Source organism: Oncorhynchus nerka, linkage group LG2 (assembly GCF_034236695.1).
Source record: "Oncorhynchus nerka isolate Pitt River linkage group LG2, Oner_Uvic_2.0, whole genome shotgun sequence".
Lineage (NCBI taxonomy): Eukaryota > Metazoa > Chordata > Actinopteri > Salmoniformes > Salmonidae > Oncorhynchus > Oncorhynchus nerka.
Window position 1 is genome coordinate 58,595,512 of NC_088397.1, and position 10,317 is coordinate 58,605,828.

Below are 10,317 nucleotides of genomic sequence, written 5' to 3' on the forward strand. Positions count from 1 at the left end.
TCCGCCCTTTGCTGCTATATCAGCCTCCACTCTTCTGGGAAGACTTTCCACTAGATGTTGGAACATTGCTGCGGGGACTTGCTCCCATTCAGCCACAAGAGTATTAGTGAGATCGAACACTGATGTTGGGTGATTAGGACTGGCTCGTAGTTGCCGTTCCAATTCATCTCAAAGGTTTTCGATAGGCTTGAGGTCAGGGCTCTGTGCTGGCCAGTCAAGTTTTTCCACACCGATCTCGACAAACCATTTCTGTATGGACCTCGCTTTGTGCAAGGGGGCATCGTCATGCTGAAACAGGAAAGGGCCTCCCCCAAACTCTAGCAGGGCAGAAATTTGACGAACTGACTGGTTGGAAAGGTGGCATCCTATGATGGTACCACTTTGAAACTCACTGAGCTCTTGAGTAAAGCCATTCTACTGCCAATGTTTGTCTATGGAGATTGCATGGCTGTGTGCTTGATTTTATACACCTGTCAGCAACGGGTGTGGCTGAAATAGCCGAATCCACTAATTTGAAGAGATGTCCACAAACTTTTGTATATATAGTGTATGAATAATTTTAGCTGTTTCACTTTCAATCTATATTGAAACAAATGAACAGTGTCAATAAAGTAGATATAATTCGAAATATTTACAGAATCAGCCCATTTTACAGTAAATGTATAAAGACATTCAGTCTGGTGGAAAAAATGGGACAACAGATTAGACACAATTTGATTAGCAATAGAAATTTATGATTCACAGTTTCTACAGTGAATTTATCCCATATTCCATGGTAATCCATGGAAATGTCATGAACATCTGGACATTACTGTTCATTTAAAGCCTTTTGCTGAATTATAAATAACTTGATTTTGGCTGTACAGCTCAAACAACATCAAACACATAACATTCCTCAAGTGTATGCAATATGTCGATCAATGGCTCCTGGCACATGGATAGGATGGGCTTATTCATGCCCTGGCTTCATATACGATGCAGATCTGAAGAAGATGTGTGGTTTAGATAGGAAAGCTTCAGAGGATTGTGTAACAGATGGTGGCAGTCTTACGGTAGACACCCAAAGCAGGCGGGGTGGGCACAGATCTCACACAGATCTGGAGACGTGATGGCATCCACTGGAGAGAGACAACAGACACAGAAGGTTAATATATGCCTATGGCTGCTATAGTGTCAGATAGAATGCTAATATTGACAACGGGAGGAAGTTAATCAGCCTCGTTAAAGGGCTTGCAGAGCAATAGAGAGGCATGGGAGTGCTTTTTGTCTTGCACACTTTATTGCACTCAAATGCTATTTGTTCTGTTTTAATTGGGCTCTTGTGAGTAGAATCACTCGTGAGCAACACACATAAATCATGTCATTAAGTGGAAGTAGAAGGATATATTATACTTCAGGCAGCAGGATTGGCTGTGTCCAGGCCAACATCTCCTGCTTGTTGTAGCAAGCCGCCTACTGCTACAGCCTGCGTATGTGGTACAGCTCTCTGGTAGAGCTAACAACAGGTGCTATGAGGACGCGTGCCTCGGTCTCCGGTCTAGGTTTACCATGTGTGCTCATGTGGAATAAAATAGGAAATATGTCAATACTCATGTGGAATAAAATAGGAAATATGTCAATACTGTCACATCTGTGATCTGGATCTCTGATCTCACAGCTTTGCTCAAGTAGTTATGGGGGTTCATGTTGTTGATTGTATAAAAACGATGAATGATATGGGATGGTTGTATTGTCTCTAAAATTCAGTAAATCCTGTCAGGTTACAGAGCACTTTGGCTGCTGCTATTGGTGGTTAGAGGTCATGTCAGCTGATAACAAGGCAGATATTAATCAGTGTTTCACTGAAACCACTCAATGTGCTAATGACTACCAATGTATGCTGAACCCTTCAGAGTCAATCCCTTGAGGATGGATTAGGTTTCCATTATCATTGACTTCAAACGCCTTTCAATCTGCATACACCCTTCCCTGAGTACACAACATACATTCAGTTCAGAACAGGCCCCATAGGGAGGTTGTGGGGTCTTTAAAGGAGTAGTTCACTATTTTACAACATGATGTCAGATGACCCTGAAAGTAGACTATGGGCCAGGAAAAACTGTAATCCATGGTTCAGATTCCTTTAAACAGCTTTTACAAGCTTCGGCTAACTTTAGCCACTGCTAGCTAAAACTCTATGGAATTGATGGGGACATGTGAACATGTTTTTTTATGGCCAAATTACATTGAAGGAACATCAAACCAAATATGGAGTTGATTTCACCTACATTGATTCTTAGCTAGTGGGGAAAGTTTGTAATGGCTGTTTAAAGAAAACTGAACCATGGATTACAGTTTCTCCTGGCCCATAGACTACTTTCAGGATGAGCAACCATCCAACAAGTTGTAAAATAATGAATTACTACTACTTCTTTAAAGTGGGTCTTAAATAAATCCCATGGTTCCCCCCGCCTGGAAAATAACAAAAACCTAAATACAAACATCAATAAAAAAATGAAATGGGGCCTTCCGAGTGGCGCAGCGGTCTAAGGCACTGCATCATTGTGCTTGAGGCATCACTACAGACCGGAGTTCAATCCCAGGCTGTGTCACAACCGGCCGTGGCCAGGAGTCCCATAGGGCGGCACACAATTGGCCCAGCTTTGTCCAGGTTATGGGAGGGTTTGGTCGGGGGCCTTTACTTGGCTCATTGCCCTCTAGTGACTCCTTGTGGCAGGTCAGGCACCTGCAAGCTGACTGTGTTTCCTCAGTTGAACTGTGTTTCCTCCGACACATTAGTGCGGCTGGCTTCCATGTTAAGTGGGTGGGTGTTAAGAAGCGGATTGGCGGGTCAAGTTTCTGAGGACACATGATGCAACCTTCGCCTTTCCTGAGCTCATTGGGAAGTTGCAGTGATGAGACAAGACTGCAATTGTATTTCACGAAATTAGGGAGAAAAATGGGATAAACTGCAACAATAAAAATTAATGCACTTGTCTTGTTTTAATAGCACTGACATTGCTGATTACTTTGTTGAGGGAAAATGTACTTGCTACGATTGTGATGTGTTGTTGTCTCACCTAGCTATCTTAAGATGAATGTCTCTGGATAAGAGCGTCTGCTAAATTACTAAAATGTAATTGTAAACATTTTGTGAAAACAGGTCACCTTCCCCACGAACTTCAGCAACTTCAAAAAATGCTGAAGCAGGTAATAGCCTACAAATAAAATCAAATCAAATTTGATTTGTCACACACACATAGTTAGTTAATGCAAGTGTAGCGAAATACTTGTGCTTCCAGTTCCGACAGTGCAGTAATATCTAACAAGTAATCTAACAATCCCCAACAACTGGTGGTGTTGAGACCCAGGGCCTCCAGCTTGATGATGATCTTGGAGGGTACAATGGTGTTGAATGCTGAGCTGTAGTCAATGAACAGCATTCTGACATAGGTATTCCTTTTGTCCAGATGGGATAGGGCAGTGTACAGTGTGATGGCGATTGCGTTGTCTGTGGACCTGTTGGGGCGGTATGCAAACTGGGTCTAGGGTGGCCGGTAAGGTGAAGGTGATTTGATCCTTGACAAGTCTCTCAAAGCACTTCATAATGACAGAAGTGAGTGCTACGTGGTGGTAGTCATTTAGTTCAGTTATATTTGCCTTCTTGGGCACAGGAACAATGGTCGCCATCTTGAAGCATGTGGGGACAACAGACTGGAATAGGGAGCGATTGAATATGTCCGTAAACACACCAGCCAGTTGATCTGCGCATGCTCAGAGGACACGGCTAGTGATGCTGTCCGGGCCAGCAGCCTTGCGAGGGTTAACACGTTTAAATGTTTTACTCACATGAGCCACAGAGAAGGAGAGGGGGGGTGCAGTCCTTATTAGCGGGCCGCGACGTTGGCATTTTATTCTCCACAAAGCGGGCAAAGAAGGTGTTTAGTTTGTCTGAAAGTGTGACGTCGGTGTCTGTGACATGGCTGGTTTTCTTTTTGTGGTCCGTGATTTCCTGTAGACTCTGCCACATACGTCTCGTGTCTGAGCCGTTGAATTGCGACTCCACCTTGTCCCTATACTGGCATTTTGCTTGTTTGATTGCCTTGCGGAGGGAATAACTACACTGTTTATATTCAGTCATATTCCCAGACCTCTTTCCATGGTTAAATGTGATGGATTGAGCTTTCAGTTTTGCGCAAATGCCGCCATCCATCCACGGTTTCTGGTTAGGGCAGGTTTTAATAGTCACAGTGGGTACAACATCTCCAATGTACTTCTTTATAAACGCACTCACCCGAGTCAGCGTATAGGTCGATGTTGTTCTCTGAGGCTGACCAGAACATATTCAAGTCCGCAGGATCTAAACAGTCTTGTGTTTGAATGCTATAATATGCAGTTTATTATTTTTTACAACAGATAAGGTGGATAGGGGCAATAAGACAAACCATTTTTAAAGTCATATACCGATATTGAATTACAATATTTCAGTCTACCCACTATTTGTTTATGGTACAGCCTTACCTAGCCTGGAGAAGACCATGGCTGCCTCTTTGCCCTGGCACACTGGATAGAAGGCCTGTGGCAAGACACGGTTGTTACAGACAGAGACCATGTTGGTGTTGATCAACCGCGGGTTAACAATGGCATCTGTGTCGATCAGCTCCTTCAACGCTTTCACAGCCTCTAGGGGATAGCTCCTTTCTCCATCCTGGACACAGTGAAACACATGGATGAGATGGTAAATTCTCTTGTTTACCCTTACATAACCCTGGATTTTTCACCTTAGATTGTCATTATTAGACAACCTAATGTGTTGTTCCACTATTAAGGTGACAGTTTTACAGAGGTGATTCTCATAGCGTAATAGATTATTATACAGATAAGCCAGTTAATAACCTTGTGAATGAGTTCAAAAGAAGTATGACAGTGTGTGGATTCCAAACAACAATGAATAAACCCCAACAGAATTGATTGCTATATGATAATTAAAACCAAACAAAAAGAAGCTAGCTTTTTAATGCTCTATACAATTAAAGGACAGTCAGTCATAGGCTGGAAGTCATTGTAAATTATATTTACATGATTTCTTTATCAGTGTGTTGTTGAAAGTGATCTATTTCTCTAGTTCCACTAACTTATCTTCACACGTGTGAACCAGTATCTCTAAACTCCAGACACTTACAGATATTGTTAATCAAGTAACAAACCCTATACACCTCCAGAAGAACGTCCTTATCCCATGTCAAAGTCAACAAAGAGTTACAGCACTAGTCACACAACTCTAAACATTTCTGAGCATGGACATAAAGAAGAGATATACTCACCCTAATCTCCACACTCAGTGAGCCCCAGAGGATGCAAGAGGTCAACACGAGACAAGCACTCAGTGATTTCATTTTCAGCTTAGCCCGGATGTCTCAGAGAGCCTTGAGATGCAGAGAGAGGAACCTACAGCTTGAATTGAGGTGTGCCTCTGCTCTGCCCTTTATAAACCCATCGCTGGACAGATTATTAACGCGGGGCTGGAGCCCTCTTTACCCTGGGTACCTGATAACAAAACACAAACGGGTTATGCCACAGGATCCTCTTTTTTTTTTTTTTTTTTCAACGTCTGTAGATGCCCCTGTCACTATGATGTTTGTATGCTTTTATTGTTGACATATTGTTCCATATTGACATCATTAGTGCCAATTAAACATCCTATAAATCTAATTTCTCCCATCTCACCCACAGTCATTTATCATTAAACCCTGATAACAAAGCAACAGGCTATCTGTCCAGTTGTATAGTGGTTGTTTGCATTTTAGGTATGATAGTGACTTTGTCAACGTTGTTTGGATAGGTCTGTCTAATATTTGTGGCATTTGCAATCTGCAACAAGGAGGCTGAGACTGTAATTCATTCAAATCTGCCACAGCAATGCATTTGCTGTGACTTCATCTACAATCTACCCATGACGTGCATACACTTCCTTTGGCTGGGAACTGGAAGCATCTACCTATGATGAATATACCTGATAGTACTATAGGTACCATTGTCTTTGACCATGGGAAAAAGAGATTCTGCTTAATGGGGCAGTATGCAGTTCAAACAACAACAAAGTGGGAACCTGACACTGTTTTTGGTAAACAGCTGAGGGATGGACTGGGGAAATGTAACCACTGTCAAATTCATAGACAGAGATATGGATGCAAGGACAAAACAGACATTACATCAAAATTCTAGTTTAACCATGCTTTGAGGCTATACAGTGTTTACAATTACATTGTTTTCAAACAATGGTGTAAAAGAAGCTTATATTTTGGCCGTACGACAGTTGAACTAAGCTCATGAGGCATTTATAACTTATATTCTTCAATAATCAATGGGTACATATCATTAACTTAAAAGTTCAATACTTATAATACTGAAATGTACATTTGATTGAATTGAGTTATTTTGCTACATGTTGATTATTTTTGACCCACTAGCGAAACACAAAGGATGTTGTAACAGTTGTCTCTTTGCTTGTCAGTCAGCATTACAAAGAGAAGGTGGCAGAATACATACTGTCAATTTTCTAGCACATACAGTCTGGCTCTTAGAGTAAAAATGGTAGAATGGCCTAAAAACACTGAAGGTTGCTAGTGATTGTCTCTTTGTGCTTGTAAACTGTATCATTATTTTTCTTTAATGCCAATAATAATACTTAACTACACATCTAAAAAAACAAATAACATTGGGAGCATCAACTACATTAGGGACAGGCATTTGGGATTCTAAATTAAAGACTATAATATGTAGATCTTTTGAGACAGGTGTGTTTGGTATTTGGTATTTTATTAGGATCCCTATTAGCTGTTGCAAAAGCAGCAGCTATTCTTCCTGGGGTCCAACACAAAACATGAAACATGACATAATATAGAACATCAATAGACAAGAACAGCTCAAGGACAGAACTACATAAAAAAAATTTAAAGGCACACCGTAGCCTACATATCGATGCATACACACAAACTATCTAGATCAAATAGGGGAGAGGCATTGTGCCGTGAGGTGTTGCTTTATCTGTTTTTTTTAAACCAGGTTTGCTGTTTATTTGAGCAATATGAGATAGAAGGAAGTTCTATGCAAAAAGGGCTCAGAATTTATTCTGGATTTGGGGACTGTGAAAAGACCCCTGGTGGCATGTCTGGTGGGGTAAGTGTGTGTGTGTCAGCGCTGTGTGTAAGTTGACTATGCAAACAATTTGAGATTTCCAACAGAAGAAGCCACCGTGCTTCTACACCTGCATTGCTTGCTGTTTGGGGTTTTAGGCTAAGTTTCTATACAGCACTTTGAGATATCAGCTGATGTAAGAAGGGCTATATAAATACATTTGATTTAATTTAATTTAATTTAATTTGATCAATGTCTAGGTAGTGAAGCAAAAGCACAGTGACAATAGAATACATTGTGGGATGTAAGTTGTGCACTGGGGCAGCAGTTAGCCTTAAGATGAACTATTAACCCCTCAATGTGTGTGTGTGTGTGTGTGTGTGTGCGTGTGCGTGTGCGAGTGTGTTTATGCATGTGTGTGTGTGTGTGTGTGTGTGTGTGTGCGTGTTGGGGAAAGACAGAAATTTCAAGTATCAACCAAAAGTGAATAAAGTGTTATTCTTTGTGTTGTGCCAATATCAGCTAGTTTATCAGGTATGTTCTATTCAAGGTTTTCTGATGCAGTTGGTAGATCACTCACTGAAACAAAATGACATGTTCTTCAATTTTTTATTTATTAAACATGAGACATTTATAAACATACAAAAGAATGCAAAACCCCCAAAACAAAAATACATCTCTACATTAAATAAGTACAGACTGGTAAGATAGAACTGTAACAAATCGATATTTCCAAAATAAAAGTCAAGTGATAAAAGGAAAAGAAAATACGTAGACAAATAAGTGCTGAATATGCTCCACATAACATTTTCTACAAAATGAGCCTCCATCATTTCATCTATTTTTTTTTTTACATTTCTGGTCCAGCTATCTTTTGGGCCAATCATGTCTGAGGATGGCAATTTGAAGACATGAAATCCACATTGTTGTCACAATATGCAGAATGATAATGTGGGTGGCTTGTCTTCTGCTGGCAGTCAGGTTGATATCTTGCCTAGCAGCCTGTGCAGGCAACAAAGGCACATATCTCACAAATGTCTATAGGCATAGTAGCTGGAAGAAAGAAGAGAAAGATACTGTGTTAAAACATGTTTCAAAATCACTCAATCTCACTTCAAACTTCAACCACATATTGCAGAGACAAACTAGCATAAAAGAGATTCTGATCAATGACTCGCGATCAGCAAATTATAACGGTTTTATCACAATCTGGTCTGTTCCACCAAGTTGGACTATAGTGGATATTATTCTATAGTGTGGCCTTTTCTTACCTAGTCTTGAGAGAGACATGCTGGCCCCTCTCTGCATGCACAGGGGCATAAACTCCTGTGGCAGGGAGGGGTTAGCACAGACGGAAGCAAAGCTGGTGCTGGCGAGATGAGGATTCTGCTTCCCGTTTACACTGCTGCTCTCTGTCAGCTCTTGGAGCTTCTTCACTGATTCCAGTGAGAAAACAAAGTCGCCCTCCTAGAGAGAAGAGAAGAGAGGAGAGAGACACAGTTAGAGAGAGCACCACATCAGTGAGTCATATTGGGGACCCGGCCAATCATAAAGATACTTTACGCATTCTATAGGTGACAAGGATGCCCATAGAGTTGTAATGATAGCTTGCACCAAGTATGCACTTTGTTTTTAAAAATATCACTCTGAATTTTGTCTGTTAGCCACATTCTGAGGGTTATTTACAAACATTTTTTTCATTAGTTTACCATTTTTGTCCAATTGAGTATGAGTTTGAATCTGATATTACTGTAGTCTATAGTCTTCATAGTATAATGCATTATAGTAAGGTACACCTTGCTGTAGGAGGAGCCCTTACCTGCACTTTGACTTGGACTGCATGGGCTTCAGAGACCAGATAGAGAGCCAGGAGCACAAGAGCAATGGAGAGAATGGTTTTCATCTTGTATTTTGACAGGTTTGCTTTGAGCCTTTAGTCTTGCTGTTGTTGGTGTGTTTGGAAGGTTGTCTCACCTCATTCTCTGCTCTCCATTCATCTCCCTTCTGCCTTTTAAAGGATTGACTTTCAACTCAGCTCAGCCTTTCTGGCCTGGGATTGGCTAAGCTGCACATGGGAGAAAAGTATTTCTCACGGTTTAATGAGTAGTGATGGTGGATTTTAAAAGGTCATAAAGGGAGATTCATAAATCCTCTCTGACCTCATCCAGTGTGATGTTTTTATGGACCGTTACTTGCCGACTCCACAAGTAATCCCTGTACAGTCCCACAAACGGTCTTTATTCTGATTCTGAACAAACTTTGCATAGTTTACACAAGCCACACTTTTTTGGTGTCTGAAAAATATTTTTGTTACAATTTATCTGTCGTCTGCAAGGATGGTAAAACATTTGTTATAATGAATTGAAAACATAATGCTGCTGCATATATTATAATTTGATTATTATAATTACACAGTCAGACATTTTAGGAGCCTCATTTATCAGTCAAAACCAGACACATCCATAAGGCCATTAAGGTTGACCAAAACCATTTGTTACTGGGTTATACACTAAAATGATTTGTCAAACAGAAAACATGCTCTGTCCTCCATAACATATCATAACTCATTTTAAAACATTGAAGTAGAGATTGATTATATACTGAACAAAAATATAAACTCAACACACAACAATTTCAAAGATTTTACTGAGTTAGGGTTCAACCATAGTAGGCTACATGGGAGGAGAACGCTTAACACAGACAGTTTGAGATAAAAATAATATCATTTTTTAAAACCTTTATTCAACTAGGCAAGTCAGTTAAGAACAATTTCTTATTTACAATGATGGCCTACCCTGGCCAAACTCTCCCCTAACCCGGACGACGCTGTGCCTGTGAGATAAGGCCATTAGTCAGTATCCTCTCCATAAGGTCGAAACTCAGCAGTATGGACCAATGGTATGAGGGTAGGGCATGTCATGCTCCGTCACTGGAATAACAAATCTACCTGTATTTTATAGTACACACCTGAGTAAATGAGGGATACAAAGTATATTGAAAACAGGTGCTTCCACACAGGTGTGGTTCCTGAGTTAATTAAGCAATTAACATCCCATCATGTAAATAAATGCCCAATTGCCCATTATTTTGGCTACCATGGCTAGAAGAAGAAATCTCAGTAACTTTGATAGAGGGGTTTCAAAGGAGCATAGGGAGTTTAAAAGTGTGTGTGTGTGTGTGTCAGTCACCAGATCTCAACTC

At 40.6% G+C, this 10,317-nt stretch overlaps 2 protein-coding genes across 2 annotated transcripts; both read right to left on the reverse strand.

Moving 5' to 3' along the window:
• Positions 1–596: 596 nt before the first annotated feature.
• Positions 597–5,451, reverse strand: LOC115145758 (guanylin-like). The gene is made up of 3 exons (XM_029687261.2): positions 5,304–5,451; positions 4,501–4,687; positions 597–1,118 (listed from the first exon to the last, which is right to left on the reverse strand). The coding sequence occupies exons 1-3, from the start codon at positions 5,373–5,375 to the stop codon at positions 1,048–1,050; spliced, it is 330 nt and encodes a 109-aa protein (XP_029543121.1). The 5' UTR covers positions 5,376–5,451; the 3' UTR covers positions 597–1,047.
• Positions 5,452–7,711: 2,260 nt separating this feature from the next.
• Positions 7,712–9,117, reverse strand: LOC115145766 (guanylin-like). The gene is made up of 3 exons (XM_029687274.2): positions 8,936–9,117; positions 8,388–8,583; positions 7,712–8,169 (listed from the first exon to the last, which is right to left on the reverse strand). The coding sequence occupies exons 1-3, from the start codon at positions 9,017–9,019 to the stop codon at positions 8,111–8,113; spliced, it is 339 nt and encodes a 112-aa protein (XP_029543134.1). The 5' UTR covers positions 9,020–9,117; the 3' UTR covers positions 7,712–8,110.
• Between the last annotated feature and the right edge of the window lie 1,200 nt (positions 9,118–10,317).

Bases quoted from the DNA above. Each gene is read 5' to 3' on its own strand.
- LOC115145766 (XM_029687274.2), bottom strand. From the start codon at position 9,019: ATGAAAACCATTCTCTCCATTGCTCTTGTGCTCCTGGCTCTCTATCTG. The intron at 8,584-8,935 runs GTAAGGGCTCCT...TCTTCTCTCTAG, and splicing joins CAGTCCAAGTCAAAGTGCAG to GAGGGCGACTTTGTTTTCTC. The intron at 8,170-8,387 runs GTAAGAAAAGGC...TCTTTCTTCCAG, and splicing joins CATGTCTCTCTCAAGACTAG to CTACTATGCCTATAGACATT.
- LOC115145758 (XM_029687261.2), bottom strand. From the start codon at position 5,375: ATGAAATCACTGAGTGCTTGTCTCGTGTTGACCTCTTGCATCCTCTGG. The intron at 4,688-5,303 runs GTGAGTATATCT...CACTGTGTCCAG, and splicing joins CACTGAGTGTGGAGATTAGG to GATGGAGAAAGGAGCTATCC. The intron at 1,119-4,500 runs GTAAGGCTGTAC...GTCTCTCTCCAG, and splicing joins CATGGTCTTCTCCAGGCTAG to TGGATGCCATCACGTCTCCA.